We start from the raw sequence: 24207 nt of genomic DNA, 5'->3' as shown, positions 1-24207 counted from the left end.
ATTATCACACTATTATTGCGCAATATTATATCCTTGTATGTATATGCACATGTGAGTTGCAATTTATTTTAGCACTTGTTTGCACTAATTTATATTCCATCATACCCACAATTGTGGTCAGTGTATATTATAAATACCGTATATAGAGCACTTTAGTAGTAATAATTGATATGCAGTGCAGTTCTTTTAGAGACTGAGATATTATATTAATTACTTGTTACACCATATTATATGTTAGCCCATTGCAGCTGGCAGTAGCCCTATTTTTTTGTACTGGAATCTAACCTTAATCCCATTTTCAATTATTGGCGTCTGTTTACATTGTTTTTTAAATTGTACTAATAAAATCATGATTTTAATTAAGGAGTTGTTTGAACTCGATTTTCTCTCTGTGTACATGGTATTATGAGTTCTCCTGTGTCTATGCAGGAATTAGTGTGCCCCCGATTGTATGCCATAGAGGCAAGGGGTGATCACGCACGTTTTATGCTAGAACCTGTATTAATAATGCCTCTTTAACTGTTGTCTCGAGCCTTTCCCAGGATCCTTTTTGGCTTGAGACAACAGCTGATTACAGGGAGCTTGGCTTCCAGCCCCCTGATGACATGTGTGGTCCAGCTGTATGTACCGCCACACTGCCATTCAATGCATCCCTCACTGTCATGTAATCTCAGCAGTCCTCAGACAGCGGGGGGGCACATGGAATGGTGGCGTGGCAGCACGGACAGCTGGACCGCACACGTCATCAGGGGGCTGAATTTTCAGGGAACACAAACAAAAACCAAGCCCTCTGTGATCCGCCATTAATGGGGTACTCCCATGGAAAACCATAAACTACTCTTTTGCACATCTAATCTTAAAGGGGTTATCCAGGTTTTATATCCTGCTTAAGACTTAAAGGGGTACTCCCATTGAAAACTTTTTTTTTTTTACTGGTGCCAGAAAGTTAAACAGATTTGTAAAATACTTGTATTAAAAAATCTTAGTCCTTCCAGTGCTTTTTAGGGGCTGTATACTACAGAGGAAATGTTTTTATTTTTGGATTTCTCTTATGTCCTGACCACAGTGCTCTCTGTTGACCTCTTCTGTCCATTTTAGGAAATGTCAGAAATATCAAAACATAATGTTAATGATTTCATACGGTGAACGGCGTAAACGTGTAAAAAAATGGTCTAAAATTGATGCTTTTTTTAAGGTGTTACATTTTTACAATGCTGCCTGTAATGGCAAGTTATGTGTAAAGTGTGTTACTTGCCTTCCATGTGTGGGGCTATTCAATCCTTTTTTTGTGATTCCATCCCCCCCCACCCCCCAGCTTTAACATGCCCCTTTAACTGTTGTCTCGAGCCTTTCCCAGGATCCTTTTTGGCTTGAGACAACAGCTGATTACAGGGAGCTTGGCTTCCAGCCCCCTGATGACATGTGTGGTCCAGCTGTATGTACCGCCACACTGCCATTCAATGCATCCCTCACTGTCAAGTAATCTCAGCAGTCCTGAGACAGCGGGGGGGCACATGGAATGGTGGCGTGGCAGCACGGACAGCTGGACCGCACACGTCATCAGGGGGCTGAATTTTCAGGGAAGACAAACAAAAACCAAGCCCTCTGTGATCCGCCATTAATGGGGTACTCCCATGGAAAACCATAAACTACTCTTTTGCACATCTAATCTTAAAGGGGTTATCCAGGTTTTATATTCTGCTTAAGACTTAAAGGGGTACTCCCATGGAAAACTTTTTTTTTTTTTTTTACTGATGCCAGAAAGTTAAACAGATTTGTAAATTACTTGTATTAAAAAAATCTTAGTCCTTCCAGTGCTTTTTAGGGGCTGTATACTACAGAGGAAATGTTTTTCTTTTTGGATTTCTCTTATGTCCTGACCACAGTGCTCTCTGTTGACCTCTGCTGTCCATTTTAGGAACTGTCCAGAGCAGCATATGTTTGCTATGGGGATTTTCTCCTGCTCTGGACAGTTCCTAAAATGGACAGCAGAGGTCAGCAGAGAGCACTGTGGTTGTGACATAAGTGAAATCCCAAAAGAAAAGCATTTTCTCTGTAGTATACAGCCCCTAAAAAGTACTGGAAGGATTAAGATTTTTTAATACAAGTAATTTACAAATCTGTTTAACTTTCTGGCACCAGTTGATCTAAAAAAAAAAGAAGTTTTCCATGGGAGTACCCCTTTAAGTCTTAAGCAGGATATAAAACATGGATAACCCCTTAAAGATTAGATGTGCAAAAGAGTAGGTTATGGTTTCAGCTATACTCTAAAATCTATTAGTAGATTAGTTTGTAGATAATTTGTTCAAAATATCAACATTTAATTTATAAGAAAGTGCATATTGTCCTATAATTACTTTCACTTGTGATACTTTTTCTGGTCTTCATACTAGATATGTAAGTTCAAATAGCACAATAACAACATAATATTTATGATCTATCCGAAGGACAGTTCTTTACAAGTGGTTTCTTAGCAACAACAGAACAGAAACTACAACTCATCACCGTATACTATAATAAAGGCTATTTCTTCCCCCTACTCATTTTAGTTTAATAATAACTTCAGCATTTTTCGTCTTAAGACATTAAATGATAATGATAAGATATTCAAGTTTTAACACAAGGATGATATACCAGTTTTTTTTCTTTGATATATTCGATAGAAAAGATTACCCTTATTTGACGTTTAATAGCTAAGAAAGCTTTTGCAGGAAATCTTAAATAGCTGAAAAGTGTTGTAATGTCTTATGCTTTTTTGTTTGACATTAGCCTTGCCACTGGTTGCTTAATCTAAACTTACTGTGCACCAATATTCCAGAGTCTTTTTAGTGGTAGTTTTACTAGTGTTTCACAAATAGATCTTCAATGAAAATTCTATATCATATCTGTTATTTGTTTTTGCCCAATTTGAACCCTGGAGGCACAGATTTTCTCTGATAATTTTTTTTTATCCCTACAATACAATGACCAATCACTAGGCATAAAAGGGTATACATTTTTTCCAGAATATAATGTGTTGATACTGTTCTTGTTCGACTTTTTGGCATTACGCTCAGCTCCCCTGCTGGCCGAGAGATTAACCTTCGGTTTTCTGGGGATGATGGGAGTTAACCATGCTGTTATTGTTAATTACAGGCCGGGGAAACAGGCGGCATTGAGCTCAGCTCCCTGGCCGCAAGAGAGATCTATCATTTCTCTGCATAGAAGCTTATGCAGAGTCTATGCAGAGAAATGACAGATCTCTCTGCCCGCCAGAGAGCTGAGTGCAATGCCGCCAGCTTCCCTGGCATATAATTAGTGACCACAGTGGGTCTCAGGAAACATTATGCAATCAAAACAACTTTTTACATGTCTGATTAACATGTCAAAAGTGTTTTTTCGTGACAGTAGCCCCAACTTCTTGCTGGGTTGAGGGCTATGGGGTTAAAACACGAGCTGTACCCACAGCTGTCTAGCAGTGAGCACAGCTCAGTCCCTACATTGCTAGGTTTGTGAAAGCTGAGCCTGGTAATGTTCAAAAGTTCAGCGAACCCCGAACCCCCAAAGTTTGGATTGAATCCGGGTTCTGGGGGCTCAGCTCACCCATCTCTGAGTATCAGTTATAGTTCTCACAAAAACATTCTTCTATGAGTGCTCTTATACAAGCCTCAAACTTTTAGAAGTCCTAATAAAATATATGTCTTTAAAGTAAGCCCTCAGTTTAGAGATAACATAGTCTGAAGGGCACTTTACAATAACAAAATAAATGTTTTATTCTTTTAAGTTACTTGCTAATAACCAAATTATCATCATTGTACTTCAAATTCCTCTTTGTAAGTTTCCTTTACATCATACTAGCTGAGTACCCGTCATTGCCAGGTTTTTCCTTCCTCATCCTTGTTGGGGAGGAAAATCAACAAAGGAGGAAGCTTTTGACTTCAAATCCCATCCCCATATATTGTTGTCATATCCCGTCCTCATATCCCGTCCTCATATCTCGACCTCCCATCTCGACCTCCTATCCCGACCTCCTATCCCGACCTCCTATCCCGTCCTACTATCTCGACCTCCTATCTCGACCTCTTATCTCGACCTCCTATCCCGTCCTCCTGTCCCGTCCTCCTATCTCGACTTCCTATCCCGTCCTCCTATCTCGACCTCCTATCTCGTCCTCCTATCCCGTCCTCCTGTCCCGTCCTCCTATCTCGACTTCCTATCCCGTCCTCCTATCTCGACCTCCCATCCTGTCCTCCTTTCCCAACCTCCTATCCCGTCCTCCTATCTCGACCCCCTATCCCGTCCTCCTATCTCCACCTCCTATCCCGACCTCCTATCCCAACCCCTATCTCAACCTCCTATGCCGACCTCCTATCCCGACCTCCTATCCCGACCTCCTATCTCGACCTCCTATCTCGACCTCCTATCCCGTCCTCCTATCTCAACCTCCTATCCCATCGTCCAATCTCGACCTCCTATCCCGTCCTCATATCCCGACCTCCTATCCTGTCCTCCAATCCTGTCCTTCTGTCCCGTCCTTCTATCCCGTCCTCCTATCTTCACCTCCTATCCCGTCCTCATATCCTGTCCTAATATCCTGTCCTCATATCCCGACCTCCTAACTCGACCTCCTATCTCGACCTCCTATCCTGACCATCCCGTCCTCCTATATTGACCTCCTATCTCAACCTCCTATCCCGTCCTCATATCCCGACCTGTAAAATGTGTACCAGGTATTGAAATATTTCCAGCCGTACAGAAGTTATGTGAGAACATACATTTCCCATTGATTTGCATGGGACTTTAAACATAAACCTCGACCCTCACAAATGGGGGCAGTTAAGGGTTAAATTAACTATCCTATATTTTAAGTGGACATATAAGTAACATGTGACCAAGTATTATCGAAATATATCCAACCGTTTGGAAGTTATGCAGTAACATATATTTCCCATAGACTTGTATAAGACTTTAAACATAATCCCTGCCCCTGGCAAATGGGGGTGAGTAAGGGTTAAATTACCTATCCTATGTTTGTTGTTGACATATAAGTAACATGTGTGCCAAGTTGCATGTTAATATCTTTAGCCGTTTGGACGTTTTTGTGGAACATACATACACACACACACACACACACACACATTGGCCCTGATTTATCAATCTGTCTGAGACAGAAACTGGAGTGATTTTCGCAAGCAACCAATCACTGCTCAGCTTTCATTTTACCAGGGCTCCCTAAAATATAAAACATGAGCTGTGATTGGTTGCTTGGAAAAATCACTCCAGTTTCTGTCTCAGAGAGATTGATAAATCAGGGCCATTGAGTTTTATATATATAGATTGCCCTGGCTATTCTGCTAGCATGGTTTCTAGATAACTCCTGGGTTAATTTATTTATGTATATATTCAATGTATGTATGCAATTAAATATCTGGAGGGCTTTCAGAGTTCAATATTTAAGAGGTACAAGTGATATCAATATATATATATATATATATATATATTGTGATGACTCACTCTGGCAAACAGGTGCGGTTGCAGTATAAAGGCAAGGAAGCAGTATTTTCAAATCAAAATTTTTATTCACACTTGGCACACAGCAAAACAGTCTTTAAATGCAGAACAAAGGAAAATGTAACAAAAGTCCACCTGTATTCCTTAGGTGTTTGTTCACACCTGGGACCATGCCATGCGGCATCAAGCAAGTCTCTTCCAGGCCTCCAGGCAGGCTGTTCACCAGCAACCAATCTTGAAGCAAACACAGGGAAGAACTCCACCTTCAGCTCTCTCTGGCAGTGTAAGCTGCAACTAGCAAATCCCCCTTTGCTGGTGAAACAGGTTGCCTTTAAGGCAAACAAAAGGCGGCCTGGATTGTGGGGAATGGCCCCCACCCTGCACTTGGTCATTCCCAGTAAGAGTCGTCCCCGATTAGCCTTCCAGCCACACTACGACCACAGTGTCAAACTGCATCGCAGCACAGACACTGACTAATACTGGCTCTTACTTCACCAAAGCCAGGAGCCTTGGTGACACACAATGCCCATCAACCACAATACCTTTCACCTTCTATATATATATATATATATATATATATATATATATATATATATCCATAGCCAATTGTTGAATAACATCAACCAAATAACATCTGAAAAGCCACACAAAAAAAATCAAAAGCAGCACAAAAATATACACACTAAAGCAAATTTTAGGTATTTTTAGAGCAGTTTCCTGCCATGTAAACAACTGGAGGGAATTAAGCATTTGGGTACCCCATTTTTAGTGGGCCCCTGTAGCCCTGTAGATTTTCTAGAATATGTGCTACAAGTTGATGTTATTTCTAGGAGTAATTTTATAGCTGACATAGAATTCAGTGTGAGGGGTACAGACAGTGAACGAAGTAAGACAGTCTTACGTCAGTATTTCATTTTATTATTACTGGCATATGAAACTCTGGTCTCATTACATTCCCACTTATATTACGAATCAGTAACATTTGCACTCCAATTTGTTACAGTATCAGTAATTCATTTGTTACTTTATGTCAATTTAGGATTTTGCTGCTCTTCATCGGTTAATCCTATGGAATATGTTTGTGGCTTATTTCCTACAGCTGTTTCTAGGAGTTTAGTTTCACAAGGTTTAAACCTGTCAGTGAGAATTTACCTTCCAGGACTTTTCATGACCGCCTCAAACTTCTATTTAATTTTTAGAATTACCTAATCTTCTTTTATTTGGTGGGAAAGAGATAAAACATACAGAGAATAGATTTACTGAAAGAGAATGCATTTAGGATGTCAGATTTATAAAACAGAATGGTCCATAGTATTGTGAACCAGTAATGTAATAAATCAACAAGCGCATGGCTGTGCATTGCGTTTAGCTACGTATCTGATCAATTTTATGGCCAAAGGGAAATCTAGAAAAAAAAAGATAATTCTTTCCCTAAATATAATCTTCTCCCTGGTCCCAGTGTGTTTGTGGCACTTTAGTTATTTTATTGGTAAGGGGGATTTTTTTCCTCTGCAAGATAGCCTGGAATAAGATGAGAAATTGTAATGCGTCCAAAGCAGTAAACAGAGAAAACTATTTACTGGAAACTTATCTAAAGTTAACTCCTTGAGGACACTGCTGTTTTTGGCCTTGAGGACACAGCTAGTTTATTTTTTTTCTTTACTTCCACGTTTTTTAAGGCCCCTTTCACACTGCCGTTAGTGCACAGCATTGTGACAGCCAATGGGAGAGTTGGGCAGAGTAACAGGAGAAAAATTACAGCATGTGCCGTTTTTTCTCCAGCTATTCATAATAATTTGAATACTATTCATAATAGTAAATGGGAGCTGCCAGGACCCGTTGTTTGCCGTTGCTCCCCATTTTGAGACTTTGACGGCAGTTCTAGATGGGAGGCAACGGCAGTGTGAAAGTAGCCTGAGACATAACTATTTTTTTTTCAATCCACAAAGCCATATGAGGGCTTGTTTTTTGCAGGACCAATTACTTTTGCAATGACACTTTTCATTTTACCCAAAAATTTATGATGAAGCTAAATAATATTATTTGTGTGAGAAAATTGAGAAAAAACTGCAATTTTGCAACTTTTTTCAGGGGAGTACACTTAATGGTAAAACATTAGAATTAGACAATATAACAATAGACATGTTATCATTATTCTGTGAGTTAATGGGGGAGATTTATCAAAACCTGTGCAGAGGAAAACTTGCCCAGTTGCCCATTGCAACCAATCAGCTTGCTGCTTTAATTTTTATGAAGGCCTGTGAAAAATGAAAGCAGCGATCTGATTGGTTGCTATGGGCAACTTGGCAAGTTTTCCTCTGCACAGGTTTTGATAAATCTCCCTCAATATGATTATACAAATATATACAAATTAAAAAGGATGCCACTTTCCTCTGGTCTGGTCTAACAGTAGACTAATAATATTAGTTAAAGGGGTATTCCAGTCTTAGGCAACTTATCCCTTATCCAAAGTATAGGGAATAAGATGTCTGATCGCAGGGGTCCCGCCGCTGGGACCCCGTGATCTCCATGCAGCGGATGTCGGTCATTCACTGTGATTGTCAGCTGCGGAAACCATCTCATGTTCTAAAAAATGAGCACAGCTACTTTGCTTGCTTCATAGACTTAGTGCACTGCATGAAATACATTTACAACATGATGTGCGAAGTATAAGGCAGCTATGCTGTTAATATACCTCTTAAGGGTAAAAGGTATTTGTACACGAAGCAGCAAAGAATGAAAGGAAATACAGCTCCCAGCAGGTAAAATCCAAGGTTTATTATGTCATATTAAAATACAAGTGTAACAGACAAATAGGGAATAAAATAAGGCAAACAAAATGCACCAACGCGTTTCAACTTGTTAACAAGTCTTAGTAATGGCACTAAATGATAATTCTGCACAGCTATAAATACCCAAATGTATCAGGAGTGAGTCAAATGATATAGCAGGGAAGGAGAAGAAAAAGGAGGAGTGGAAGAAACTAAAGCTAAAACGGTGGGGGAGGGGAGAAATAAAAATAAAGATGGCGTAGAAAAAAAGGGGGGAGAGCGAGGGGAAGGGAAAAAAAGACAGAGGAAAAAAAAACAGAAAGAAGACAAAGGGGTAAGCTGTGTAAGATCGATGTAAGAATGATCACTAATGTGCGTTGCTCTTAGTAACAAAAATAATATAAATAAGTATATATATATAAATCATATGACATGAATTATAATAGCGCAATATAGCCCATACACATTAGTGTATATAGGACAAATCATGTTTATAATTCAGTCCCGATGAGAAGCAGGTGTCCATGTATAAGTACTCAGCCCATTTAAAGGGGTTATCCAGGAAAAAACATTTTTTTATATATCAACTGGCTCCAGAAAGTTAAACAGATTTGTAAATAACTTCTATTAAAAAATCTTAATCCTTTCAGTACTTATGAGCTTCTGAAGTTAAGGTTGTTATTTTCTGTTTAAGTGCTCTCTGATGACACGTGTCTTGGGAACCCCTCTGTTTATAAGAGGTTTGCTATGGGGATTTGCTTCTAAACTGGGCGGTTCCTGAAACACGTAATTTACAAAGTAATTTACAAATCTGGAAAGAAAACTTGTGTGTGCAGCTCACAACCAACGTCCGAGGTATATATGGTTAAAAAGATCAATCCCCACTGATCAACATATAATGAAAAAATAATATTTTAACCACACCTCAAGGATGATACACAATGAATAAAAATTACGGACAGTTTGATTAATATGAATGCAAAAATGATTTATTACACAATATAAAAGCAAACTGTCCGTAATTTTTATTCATTGTGTATCATCCTTGAGGTGTGGTTAAAATATTATTATTAATTTACAAATATGTTTAACTTTCTGGAGCCAGTTGATATATAAACATTTTTTTTTTCTGGATAACCCCTTTAAGGACTCAGACAATTTAATTTTTACGTTTTTGTTTTTTCCTCCTCACCTTCAAAAAATCATAACTCTTTTATATTTGCATCCACAGACTAGTTTGAGGGCTTGTTTTTTGCGTGACCAGTTGTCTGTTTTAATGTCATCACTCACTTTACGATAAAATGTATGGTGCAACCAAAAAAATACTATTTGTGTGAGGAAATTTAAAAGAAAACCGCAATGTTGCCCAATTTTGGAAGGTTTCGTTTTCATGCCGTACAATTTACCGTAAAAATGACATGTGTTCTTTATTCTTTGAGTCAATACAATTAAAATGATACCTATGATAACATAATTTATATTTCTGTTGCATTTTAAAAAACCGCAAACTTTTTAACCAAATTAGTACGTTTAAATATTTGGAAGACCTAGATCTTTTTCATTTTTCCGTATAAGCCGCAGAATGAGGGCTAATTTTTTTGCACCATGATCTGTACTTTTTATTGATACCATATTTGCTTATATGTATAAAAAAAAAAAATTATACATTTTTTTGGAATAAAATGTTATAAAAAAGCAGCTATTTTGGACCTTTTTTTTTATGTTCACGCCGCTCACCGTACGGTATCATCAACATTTTATTTTAATAGTTTGGATATTTACACATGCGGCGATACCAAATATGTATATAATATTTATATATATAGCAACAGAAGAATGCAGCAGTACACTGCCTATATATATATATATTTTACACTTTTTGGGGGTGAAATAGGGAAAATTTGACAATTTACGGGGGAGGGGGTTTTTCAAATTTTTTCACAACTTATTTTACTTTTATTTTTACACTTTAATAGTCCCCATAGGGGGGGACTGTTCAGTGCTATGCATAGGAAAAAGCCCTGATCAGTATTATTGGTCATCTTCTGCTCTGGTCTGCTCAATCGCAGACCAGAACAGAAGACCCGTGAAAGGCAGCGGAGGCAGGTGAGGGGACCTCCGTCTGCTGTTCTGGATGATCGGATCGCCTCGGCAGTGCTGGGGGCAATCCGATCATCCATTTTAGTGACCGCGATGCTGCAGTTGCCATGATCTGTATTGATCATAGCATCTGAGGGGTTAATGGCGGACATCCACACGATCGCAGATGTCCACCATTACCGGCAGGTCCCTGGCTGCTATCAGCAGCCAGGACCTGCTTCGCATGATCCGAGCATCGCTTCGATGCTCGCGATTATGTATAGGACGCAAATGTGCATTATGTACCAGCTCACTAGGATGTACATTTACGTCCTGCATCGTTAAGGGGTTAAGGCTCGCCGACTGGAGTTTAACAATAGCTGAAGGACAGTAAGCTTCTCACCTTTTGAGATAACACAATAAGCAGACATTAGTGTTCTGCCGAGTGACTTAGTATGGTGGTATTATATACAGTGAATTGCCATTCGATTTTATAGCTCATCAAAAGTATCAACCCCAGAACCTTCACAACATTAGGCATCTGACCATAGGTTTTGTTTTTTTTTAACGCTAATAACCGGACAAAAAGTAATGGAGCAAAGTAAATAAATTATAGGAAAGTAGATTGTGCTATAGATGTTTTAAGGCAACAGAGGGAAATAAAGGCAGTTTTGTGAGGAATGTGAGAAGACACATTTATATACACTGCTCAACCAATAAAGGGAACACTAAGATAACACATCCTAGATCTGAATGAATTAACTAATCGTATGAAATACTTTTGTTTTTACATGGAACCCATGGAAGTCTGATATGGAGTCACACTCAAAATCAAAGTGAAAAAAACAAACTATGGGCTGATCCAACTTTGTTATAATTTCTTTAAAACAAGTCAAAATGAGGCTCAGTAGTGTGTGTGGCCTCCACGTGCCGTTTGACCTCCCTACAACGCCTGGGCATGCTCCTGATGAGGTGGCGGATGATCTCCTGAGGGATGTCCTCCCAGACCTGGACTAAAGCGTCCAACTCCTGGACAGTCTGTGGTGCAACGCCGCATTGGCAGATGGAGCGAGACATGATGTCCCAGATGTGCCCAATCAGATTCAAGTCTGGGGAACGGGCAGGCCAGTCCATAGAATCAATGCCTTCCTCTTGCAGGAACTGCTGACACACTCCAGCCTCATGAGGTCTAGCAGTGTCATGAATTAGGAGGAACCCAAGGCCAACTGCACCAGCATATGGTCTCACAAGGGGTCTGAGGATCTCATTTTGGTACCTAATGGCAGTCAGGCTATCTCTGGCAAGCACATGGAGGGCTGTGCGCCCCCCCCCCCCCAAAAAAAAAAAAATGCCACCCCATACCATTAGTGACCCACCGCCAAACCAGTCATGCTGAAGGATGTTTCAGGCAGCAGAAAGTTCTCCACGGCGTCTCCAGATTCTGCCATGTCTGTTACATGTGCTCAGTGTGAACCTGCTTTAATCTGTGAAGAGCACAGAGCAACAGTGGCAAATTTGCCAATCTTGGTGTTCTCTGGCAAATGCCAAACGTCCTGCCCGGTGTTGGGCTGTAAGCACAACTCCCAGCTGTGGATGTTGGGCTCTCATACCACCCTCACGGAGTCTGTTTTTGACCATTTGAGTGGACACATGCACATTTGTGGCCTGCTGTAGGTCATTTTGCAAGGCTCTGGCAGTGCTCCTCCTTGCACACAGGCGGAGGTAGCAGTCCTGCTGCTGAGTTGTTGCCCGCCTACGGCCTCCTCCACATCTCCGGATGTACTGGCTTGTCTCCTGGTAGTGCCTCCATGCTCTGGACTCTACGCTGACAGACACAGCAAACCTTCTTTCCACAGCTCGCATTGATGTTCCATCCTGGATGAGCTTCACTACCTGAACCATTGTGTTGGTTGTAGACTCAGTCTCATGCTACCACTAGAGTGAAAGCACCACCAGCATTCAAAAGTGACCAAAACATCAGCCAGGAAGCATAGGAACTGAGAAGTGGTCTGTGGTCATCACCTGCAAAACCACTCCTTTATTGGGGGTGTCTTGCTAATTGCCTATAATTTCCACCTGTTGTCTGTAAATATCTTAAAAGTAAAGAAAGTAAAAATATGATTTGTTATATAATATATACAAATTAAACTGATACAAATATTATGAATTGGGGCTACAAAATAAACATTGGGAGTTCACACTGAATTTTGTGGCAGTTTTTTTTTATTAAATTTATTTTAGTAGAAGACAGAAAGGTATTTATAAGGAATAGGAAAAACAAAAAAAGGTCTTGTACTTCTGCAACCCAGAGGGAATGCCACCAAGGGAAAGGGCCTTGCAACTCCATAGCTGGTCACTGTTAGAAGGTAACTCTCAGGTTGGGCTATTCTGACTACGAGGGGGGGCTAGACTTACAGTGTACAATGGATTTCCCAAGGCACACCCTGATGGGGTTCCAGCCATGGTGGAGGTTAGGGTGCTCTGATATTATGGAGAAGAATAAATGCCAAACACACAGGAGGAAATGGTCAAAATACAGTATTTTTTTTTTTTTTTTTTTTTATGAGATAGGAACAAGTCTCAAATACCACCACATGTCCTGGAAGGTAGGTAAGCCCCATCACTGTGGGTATTGAGTTGAATGTTGGGAGGGGGAATATGGCAGGGACCACGCTAGATGTCAAGTATGTTTGAACTGTTTTAGAAACTTATTCACATCTTACGACACTTTGTGCATTTTACCCTCAGCAGACACAGATTATTGCATATTGTATATACCGTATTTATCGGCGTATAACACGCACTTTTTAGGCTAAAATTTTTAGCCTAAAGTCTGTGTGCGTGTTATACGCCGATACACCCCCAGGAAAGGCAGGGGGAGAGAGGCCGTCGCTGCCCGCTTCTCTCCCCCTGCCTTTCCTGGGGTCTAGAGCGCTGCTGTCGGCCCTTTTCACCCCCTGGTTATCGGCGTCGCTGCCCGTTCTGTCCCCCTGACTATCGGTGCCGGCGCCGATAGCCAGGGAGAGAGAAGCGGCGCCGACAGCCAGGGGGAGAGAAGGGGCAGCGGCACCCATTGCCGGCGCCGCTGCCCCGTTGCCTCCCCCCATCCCCGGTGGCATAATTACCTGAGTCGGGTCCGCGCTGCTCCAGGCCTCCGTCGTGCGTTCCCGACGTCATTGCTATGCGCTGAACGGCGCGGCGCATGACGTCAGAGCGCCGCGCCGTGCATAGCAACGACGCTGGGGACGCACGACGGAGGCCTGGAGCAGCACGGACCCGACTCAGGTAATTATGCCACCGGGGATGGGGGGAGGCAAGGGGGCAGCGGCGCCGGCAATGGGTGCACCTGCCCCTTCTCTCCCCCTGGCTGTCGGCGCCGCTTCTCTCCCCCTGGCTATCGGCGCCGACACCGATAGTCAGGGGGACAGAACGGGCAGCGGCGCCGATAACCAGGGGGTGAAAAGGGCCGACAGCAGCGCTCTAGACCCCAGGAAAGGCAGGGGGAGAGAAGCGGGCAGCGACGGCCTCTCTCCCCCTGCCTTTCCTGGGGGTATATCGGGGTATACACGCGCACACACGCACCCTCATTTTATCATGGATATTTGGGTAAAAAACTTTTTTTACCCAAATATCCTTGGTAAAATGAGGGTGCGTGTTATAGGCCGGTGCGTGGTATACCCCGATAAATACGGTATCAATAGAATTTTCATTTATTTCAGTGTCCCTGAGAACAATGCACATAGTTACAAGCTACTATTCTTTCTTTTAATTATTGACGTGTCTTTTTGAGGATATGATGAATTCTGAAGGTTTCCACACTGCAGGGATACTCATTATGGTGATTGGCTTCTACCTCACCTGTATGTTGAAACCTGTGAGGAATGGGATATCATTGCGCCTCCCTAATGAAAGATAAACTCCTCCTACCCTCCCTATAAAAAGATTAATTTTGTCTCGTGTACTGTGTGTGAATAAGGCTCTTTAACGAGCCGAAACGCATCACCTATGTCTACTACGTCTTTGTACCTGTGGTGTATTATGCAATAAACAAGCTCCATTTTAATGGGAGCAGCGCTGGAACTTGTTCTTTGTTCTTGGTTCATACATTGGTGCAGGACACAGAGGTGAGCTGAATATTTACACACAGCTTCTACATTGCGGCAGGGACCAAGGTAGGGGAGAGGTGTCACCAAGAAAGCAAAATACTCAGATACAGAAAATAGGGGTCATCACACTTTTTTTTGAGAAGGTGAAGGGATTCACAGATCTCTGGATAGAACTCTGCCATAAGTAGTAGAAGGCAAAATATGGGCTTGTTGTTGGGGCCGTGAGGTCCAACCAACTCCTCAGTTTTATATCCATATAATAAAAGAACATGTCAGGCAACCCTTTGCCACCTCCTTGGAGATAAACATGGGCACTTTTGCTTCCACACAAAATGAGAGTAAGAGTGGTATTGATGTAAAAATAACTGCGGTAGTATCATATGGAGATTGCTTCAGAGAAGATCTTGAGCTCTTAGCTGGCAGTCTTGGGTGCTTCTATCCTGTGGCCCATGTTCTACACCTCAGATTAAATTTTTGTCACTTGAGTCAGGACTTTCATAGTTTGAGGAAACGCTTTCTTCATGTATGCCTTAAAGGGGAACTCTGGTGGAAACAAGTGAAAACTGGTGTCAGAAAGTTAAAAAGATTTGTGAATTACTTCTATTTCAAAATCTCAATTCTTGCAGTACTTATCAGCTGCTGTATGCTACAGAGAAAATTATGACTTTCTTTCCAGTCTAACCACGGTGTTCTCTGCTGACACCTCTGTCCAAGTCAGGAACTGTCCAGATTAGATGCAAATCCCCATAGAAAACCTCTCCTGCTCTGGACAACTCCTGGCACGGACAGAGGTGGCAGCAGAGAGCACTGTTGTCAGACTGGAATGAACTTCACAAATGTCTCTGTTGTATATCTGTAGCATACAGCAGCTGATGAGTACTGGAAGGGTTAAGATTTACAATTTACAAATCTGTTTAACTTTCTGGCACCAGTTGATTAGATTTTTTTTTCCAACGGAGTTCCCCTTTAAGAAAGCATGTTTATATACAACCATGCTGTCTCAGCCAATGGTTCCCTGTGTCATCTTGAACATAAGAATACACCTTTCTTCTTCAGGCATTTGGCTACATTCTTATTATTATTTTTATTATTATTATTATTATTTTTTTGGGGAATACTCATGAGTTCTCTGGAGATATATTTGCAGATGATTGTGCCCATAATCTGTGCAGTGAGGAGGTATTTATTGGCAGTTTGTGCACACTTGGCCAGGGAGCTGAGAACTCACACAGCCATCACTGTCTTTGGCCAGGCTCTACCACTATGTAGACTTGTTTCTGAAATGTGTCTTATTACATCTGAGCATTTGTTTGGATAAAACTATTTTGTAGTCCCAACATTGATGTGAATGATGATCTTTCTGAGAAATTCAGGGGGTAGAATGCAATAAACTGTACATGATATATTTATGAGCACAGAACTATTCTAAGGCTAAGTTTCCACTTGTTTTTTTTCTGGCAGTTTTTCGAAAACTGCCACTGCAGTTTTTGAGCCAAAGTCATAAGTGGATCAATAAGGGAGGAGAAATGTAAGCCCTCCCTTTATATGTCATATTCCTTTTGAATACCTTTCTGGCTTTGGAAAACTGCCAAAAAACAAAACAAACAAGTGGAAACTTAGCCTAATAAAGACTAGATACGTAGCTCATTGGTGATTCATTTCCACACCAGACCAAGGCAACGTGTTTCTGGTCTAGGGGTTATGTTCCACTCAGATCTGTCCTTCACCTCCTGTATTCCATCACTTTCTGGTTAATGTGATTTGCACCTTAAAAACATCTCCAGAATCCACCCTTTTCTCACTATAAAAATGACCAAAGCTCTTATTCTTGCTCCGATGAACACTCTTTTTCATTACTCTAGCTCTTCCTTCTGCCGGTGCACCGATACTTCTACCCTGTGCCGTTCACTACACTGATTTCTGCAGGGAAAGTAACTATTTGGTGCAGATTTGTTTCATATTTTTCACTGCAGATTCATCTGTGAAACGTTAAGAAAAAACTGTCAATGGGTGAAAATCTTCAACTGCTAATTTTTCTCTTGATCCTTAGGAAGGAAAACGCTATTGTCAATTTATTACATCTTTAGCTGCCAGACACTAGAAGGGACCTACTTTTCATTGCAGATCTTTGATCATGCATTTTCATATACTGAGGGAGAGATACTGTAGTTGTGCCTCTTCTCTCTGTAATCTATTTACTGTATTTAAGTGGGTAGGAGTTTTTGGTGATAAAGAAGGATTCTGAATTTTAACAGAAATAGGTTTCAAGGCAGGGAAAAGGGAAATATCGGCTACAGGAGTTTTTTTTCTTTTTTCTAAATTGATATATTGAAAAATCTCATGATGTTATATAAAAGTATGGATTTATAGGAAGAATATATAGAATCAAATCCTTTTGGTGACTCTACTCACAATTTGCAGTACTGTATAAGGAAATACAGCACATTGGGATGGAATGTAGACGGTGTTCTATAGTTATATCTTTAATTATACTTTGGAGGACATGTATAAAGGATTGTGGGCTTGGAAACAAGGTGCAAAAAGCCCATTACTGCTGGCTAATGTGCACATGTTGCATTTTTGTAAATTCAATTTATGTTAAAAAGTCAATGTGAAAACGCAGTCGGCCTAACTCTTACCACTCCCCACTCCCAACTGTGTTCTTCAGCTACACAGCCATCAGGTGATCTCCAAGAGGCTACTCTTCAGTTGAAGATACAGATCTGTCCTCACAGTATACAAAAAGCAGCTATCTTTATTGATGTCTGCTTACTGTATGGCCCCAATAGGTTAAGTATTGATGCTGTCAGAACTTAATAGTTTCCCTATTGCAGAGATCACTGCTTGCTGTCTGGCCAACAAGGGGTTAAGTAACAATGCTGTGCATCCCTACTTAACCTCTACCCTGCTAGGCAAGAGGCTTGCAATGTATGCCTCCTGTTCAGGCCAAGCTGCACCCACAGTAGTCCAGGACTCCTATACAGTTCTAAGCAATGCACTATGCACTGCTGTGTACTTTATGGCCGGGGAAGGTTGCCAGTGCTGTTTATTCTATAGCTGGATGTTCTATGCATCACCACTAATCTCCTAGAAATCGCACCTTTGTGTGACATTCTGTACACAAAAATGTATAATGTCATACTTTATAATTAGTTAGAATTTCTCACCAGGCTTATGACTGTTAATAAAATTCTGACTAGCTGCTGTGTAGGCAAAATATGTGCCCAATGTCGCACCAAAATTGTGCAAATGATACATGACTACCTCAGTTCTAAAAAAAATAAGCAACAAATGTGCATTTTCTTTTGACCATTAGAGATCATTCAGGCCGCCATTGTCATAAATGACCAAGACCTCAGATATCAGCCAACTTATGCGTTGAAATATCAATAATCGCCATTTCTTTCCACTTTGAACAGCCTGAGCATGTTTTCTTATAAGTGGAGCAATTTTCATGTGCAGCACAAAGAAATAAATGTACTGCATAAAAGCGGTTATTTTATCCTGGATAAAGGTCTTTACAAATGCTCTATAGATCAAAATGAATGTAATCTGCAGCATTTCAGGCACTTACATGTTTCTCAATAGTATGACAGTATGGTGCATGCAAGGAGGGAATGAAGAAAAGGAAATCTGTTCAGGACATTGTATCTTTATTAGCTATTTCAAGTGTTCAAACTTTTTGAGGTTGAAAGCATTTTGTGCCATGTTCAGCTGTTTTGTTCTAAGGTGTAATCCAGCAATAACTGTGGCGTGTACAGTGCACAAGCCTAAGACAAATAAGGTGGATTTATCTTGGAACATAAAAAAAAACTAAACTAAAAACAATATGCTGCATTATCCTATAGAGGCACACCTGACAAGAAACAAATAACAGCATATTATCCATTTTCCTTCAATATCTATTGGCACCTGATCTGGACAATGGTAGCCAAAAACTGGACTGTCACTTGTTGTCCAGGATCTGTACTGTAGCTTGTCTAGACAATGGGCTAGTCCAGTTTTTGGCTACAGCTATCCAAAAATGATACCTATGGAGAGCTGTATGTGTGTGTGTCCAGGTTGCTGGGTGCCAGGGGTAGTGCCAAGAGCATATACTGATAATCCTGAAATCTTGCAGTTTCCATTCTCACCACTAGGCCTAAAACTTCCTGTTCGGATCACTTCCCAGAATTGCTCTTCTTATCATCACAGACAGGAGTACAATGAAAGGTAAAACCACTATATAGATAATGAAGGTATACACAATAGCTGTTGCTCACAGATAGGTAGTCCCCTCCCTGTGGAATGACCTCTAAAAAGCTTCTGTCAATTGTTACCTATGTCCATGGTTCCTGCTTTAAAGCAGATCTCTAAATGCTTACAGTTAAACTAAGTTAAAAACTGTTTCGGCAACATGGCAGCATCTATAATAAATGGAAAAAATACAATTATAGAATAAAGACACAAGAAAAAAATGTTCTAATGGTTTACCCTTATTATTAATTGTATGTTTAATTGAACATTGTTAGGTCTCAATCAATTGATTTTATTTCATTAACAATTATCTTTCCCCTCCCTATAGGTCCAGATGGCAGAAATATCAAACACAAGTTCCATTTCCAGTCAAGTGGTAAATAAAGAGTTACTGTATGACAAGAACTGTGATTCCTCTCTCAACGTAAGCTTATGCCATGTCACCAAAAATGTTGAGCCATGAACTTCTCTCTTCTTTGTCTATAGAATGTACGGACTGATGGCTTTGCTACTCAACAATAATATGCTTTGAATAATCTTCACCTATAGTTGGTCAAACATTTTCTTTCCACCTGATTCTCTTAAGCACAGTATAAAACATGTTCATCATTTTAGGAAGATACCTCAGCCCAACATAAATGTTTATATTCTGGAACCATCAGCAGTTTCTACTCTTCATAAATCTAGATTCTGTTTCTTCATGTACGGGGAATGAGCAGCACTATGCATGGACCATCACTATATCTCATCTGTCCTTATTGTCCCATTAGAAATCTTATACATCGTTATGGCTTTCATTAATAGCAGGTTATGACTCTGATGTAACCCACTGATTTATAGCAGGGTCCATAGGGTTTCTGTTTCAGATACTGCGTAATTCTTGTTATTAAAAATGGTAGCCTCAACAGAGCAACAAAGCAGCAACAAAGTAGCCTCAACAAAGCAGCAATTGGCCTATATATCAGCAATTGGTCTATATATCAGCAATTGGTCTATATACAGCTTTCCTACAGAATTAAACAGCTATTGTGTTGTTACATTCTTCACCAAACAATGGAGCCAAACAGACACTGACGGGTCAACTCAAATTGACTCGAATTGGTTCGACCCATTGACTCTAATGGGTTCCATCGGGTATCTGTTATTTTAGGGGAATTGAGCGTAGAAAGACTGTTGGCCAATCAGTATTTTTCACCTCCAAATCTTATTACTACAGCGTAAACGTGGCCAAAGTCGGTATACATTAAAAGAAGATAAACAACTGATAGCCATGATGCCAGACTGCCCTAATGTTGGAGGACCTGAACAAAATCCTGAAATGGATTTTTGTAAAGAATTTTGACAAAATTGATAACTTATTGTTTACCAGGCAATAAGATGTGGTACTACACAATTTGTAGAACACTTTACGATCTATATTTCCCTATTGTGTTTTCCCAGAAAATGTTATGTTTGACCCTAGAAATCGAGTTTTCACATTTCCTATCCCCCCCCAAAAAAAAAAAAAATGATTTTCTTTGGTGTTTTTTTTAATATAGCAAAAATCCCTGCACCCAGATGTTAGCTAAAAGTAAATTGGGAATTTTGAAATGCCAAACCCATTTTGCCATTGTGTGGAAGCGTAGACTAGTAGACTAGTGTCACACACAGCATTTTTTAAGCTAAAGACAGAAGTGGATCCAGCAGAAAGGAGATGTATGAAGGTATGATCACACTTAGGAAATTCCCCAAGTAATTTCCTTTTGGATCTCCTCAATGGAAATTCAGTGTGGATTCTGCTTGCAGCAACCCCCCATTGCTTTCAATGGATCTGAGTGTCATCAAAATAAAGCTTGGAGATCGAAATTTCATTAATTAATGAGACTTTGCTGTGAAAATACACTAAAAGAGTGAACATGGATCCATTTAATTTCTGTAGTGCAAACATATCCTAAATATTTCCTATATTTCATAATTTCATAAAAACTGAATGAAGAACTGATACAAAAACTGCAACAATGTTCCAAAATATCAAATGTATCAGTTTGTCTGTCAAAACAACGGAGCTCAATTTTTTTTTTTACATGTGGAAATGAAAGCTGAGTTTTGATTTGCTGCCATGGTCAAATAAGGCTTGGTTTACTTATGTCCCACATCCGGCCTAGGTGAATTCAGCTCAGATCTCAATGCAACTGATACCATAACTGATGGAAAACGTGCATCAGTTGTCATCAGTTGTATGGCATCCGTCGTCCAATGATCCACAGTCATCCGGCGAGTCCAACCATATGGCGTCAAACTTGACATGCTGGATGATTTTGAATTGTCCCATTCAATTGATCATCAGTCATCGGTACACACCGGAGGGAAACTATGTTGGATGCCGGACATATGTGAACCCAAAGCAGTTTTTGTCTTCAGACAGGTTGGTAAGTCTGGGCTTACTTAGTACAGTGTCTGAAACCCCAACCCCCCATATATATATATATATATATATATATATATATAATCTAATTTTCTTGTTGTCTTAAGCCACTCCTAGCGTTAGCTGAAAAAAACTGAATCGAATGGCATGTCTGAAACCCTATTGTACGAGTTTTTTGCCTATAGTTTTCAAAGAAATTATTTAAAATAATTTCGAAAAGGGGTAAATACCAACAATAAAAATATTAGTAATATTCCCCAAGAGAAACTTCACTGAGCAATACTGGTATACAAGAACTCCAATCAAAGAGGAAACTGTGTCATAATGTGTCATAATTTTAGTTAAAACATCAAGAACAATCCTGAAACTATATCACTGTATGAAGCACACAAACCACCACAGGTCTGATGGGTTACAACTTTTTTTTTTTTTTTTTTTTAGATCTGATGTAATTTGTATTTCAATACTGAATCTGTATGTTATATGGTGTACTGTGTACATCCTCGTATGTATATAATGAACCTGTACATAGGATTTGTATATTGCAGTTTATGTAATTCTCTCAACCTATGGACCTTACTGTATAGTATATGCACATGTAATAGAAAAAAGGGGAGGTAGAGACAGACGGAGGGGGCAACCTGTGCCGTTATTCTGATGGCAATCGATGCCGTATTGCAAGTAGAGCGGTGCTCACCGGATGGTGTTGTGCGCAGAGTACAACACCTTGTAGCGTGTGTCACCCAATTGCAGGGTAGAAAGCCGGAAGCTGCCGGAGGTAATCCCGTGTCGGAGGTTGTCTCTGACCGGTGCTGGATAGGTTGAGTTTTCTTGTGGAAGCAGGAGAAAAGATCATCGTAGCGGCGCTCACTAGGTGGTTGCTGGCAGTAGCCGGGAGAGGTGTATATAGCCTCAGTCGGCAAGGAGCGATAGCGGACAGGTAAAAAATAATAAACCAAGTATTTTGTAAGAGGGACTACGCGTTATGAGGGGCAAGACCCCCCTCTTCATCAGGTCCAATGATCTAAAAGTGCTATACAACATCAATATATATGGAAAAAAGTCCAATCGCGGGCTAATAAAAAAAAACCTGGATATATAAATCCACGGGGAATGTACCAACATAAAACAATGTAGCAGCATCTAAGATGTAGGGCATCTTTTATTAGTTGTTTGGGATAGCCTTTTTCAATAAAACGTGTTTGTAAGATCTTCGCTCGGCAATGGAAAGTTGAGTCCTTTGTGCAGTTTTTTCTGATCCTGCGAAACTGGCCATATGGCATGTTCTCCCGCCATTTGCGATAATGACCACTTTGAAAAGGAATATAACTGTTTTATCAACAGGTTTAAAATATGTGGAGGTAATGATCTTACTTTTTTCATGAGATATGAGAAGTTCCAGGAATTCAATGGAATCCCTTGAGTATTTGGGAGTTAAAGTGATGCCCCAATCGTTCCGATTGATGTCTTGGATTAAAATCTCAATTTCTTTGATGTCCCCCTGCCATAGAATAAAAAGGTCATTTATATATCGCTTGTAGATGACCGCGCTTTTCAGAAATAATGGATGGCACTTAATAAAAGAATCTTCAAAGCATCCCATAAAAAGGTTTGGGTTAGATGGGGCCACTCTGGTCCCCATAGCCGTGCCCTTTATTTGTTTGAATGTAACCCCATTGTAAGTAAAACAGTTATTATCTAAAATGAGTTGTAAACATTGTATTAAAAATTCCACTTGTGCTGCTGGTATCCGTGCATCTTTAGCTAAAAAAGTGTGTGTGCTATTGATGCCCAAAGAATGTTCGATGTTGCTATACAGGGCTGCTACATCTAAAGTGCCGAGTGCCAAAGTTGAAAACCATCCAAGACTACTTCATACCTCATTCCACCAAAAGAAAACTAGAAGAGGTAGAAGAGGAGGCAAACATAGCCTCAAAAAAAGAAAAGATATCCAAAATGGACTAATATCGACCTCTCTAGCTTCTTCTATGCCTCTTTCTCCACCAGAGCAGGCAACTACAAACTCAGCCGGCGAACAACCAGGCGGGGATACACCGTCTATCATCATTTTCAATCTTTCAAAACATACTCTCAAAGAAGGCAAACTGTCACTCCTGTAAAAAGGTCTATCCTACTGCCCTCACTATAATTAATTTCTAGACCTGCGCAATTTCACCAGGAGACTTACATTACAGCGCCATTTTGCACTACCAACGATTGCTGCTAAATCTGCACCAAAATTTGATCCTTTACCTGGTGTGCATCCAGATGTAAAATCCAAATCTAAATTCTACCCCATTGACAGTCAGGGGCACTGCCTGAAAACATTCCGTGAACTTATAGCAGGTGAGTTTAGGAGTTTCCCCAACAGCTTCTCTAACACCCTTAGCGAAGGACACCTGACAAAAGACGAACAGCAGGCACTGAACAGTTTAAGAAAGAATGAGGACATTGTAATCCGCCCCGTGGATACAGGGGGCGGCATAGTAATCCAACAATACTAGGCAACACCAATTATTATGAACAGGTCATGGAAGATCCCTTTCCTACACTCCAAAAAAATATTTTATTATTTCTAAATGAAGGGTTGTCCCACCAACTTGTAACTAAGAAAGAGAAGACATTTTTATTCATTCCCAATCCCTCCATTCCTTTTTATTATCATTTGCTCAAAGTACATAAAGATGAATTCAATCCCCCTGGCCGCCCTATAATTTCAGGGATCAATAGTGCCACTTGTAACATTTCCCATTCTTTGGACATTATTCTACAGCCCTATGTCCAGCATCTACCTAGTTATCTTAAAAACCTCGGATGCACTTATTAGCACCTTAAAAGACATTATCTGGGAAGAGGATTTGGCACTCGTAACTTTAGACGTAACAGCTCTATATAGCAATATCGAACATTCTTTGGGAATCAATAGCACACGCACTTTTTTTGCTAAAGATGCACAGATACCAGCATCACAAGTGGAATTTTTAATACAATGTTTACAACTCATTTTAGATAATAACTTTTTTACTTGCAATGGGGTTACGTTCAAACAAATAAAGGGCATGGCTATGGGGACCAGAGTGGCCCCATCTGACGCAAACCTTTTTATGGGATGCTTTGAAGA

General features: G+C 40.3%; 1 protein-coding gene across 2 annotated transcripts in view; it reads left to right on the top strand.

The window, feature by feature from the left end:
* Nucleotides 1-22001, top strand: part of LOC130276814 (leucine zipper protein 2-like) — a 479250-nt gene extending 457249 nt beyond the window's left edge. For both annotated transcript variants that reach the window (XM_056526707.1, XM_056526706.1), the window contains exon 10: nt 19011-22001. In XM_056526707.1, coding sequence (XP_056382682.1) covers nt 19011-19145 — 135 coding nt within the window. In that variant the 3' untranslated portion in view covers nt 19146-22001. The remainder of the gene's footprint in view (nt 1-19010) is intronic.
* Nucleotides 22002-24207: the final 2206 nt, after the last annotated feature.

The sequence above is a fragment of the Hyla sarda genome, chromosome 6 (genome assembly GCF_029499605.1).
Source record: "Hyla sarda isolate aHylSar1 chromosome 6, aHylSar1.hap1, whole genome shotgun sequence".
In the NCBI taxonomy this organism is placed as follows: domain Eukaryota; kingdom Metazoa; phylum Chordata; class Amphibia; order Anura; family Hylidae; genus Hyla; species Hyla sarda.
The sequence above is the reverse complement of the archived record's forward strand: the minus strand, read 5'-3'. Positions and strand labels throughout refer to the sequence as shown.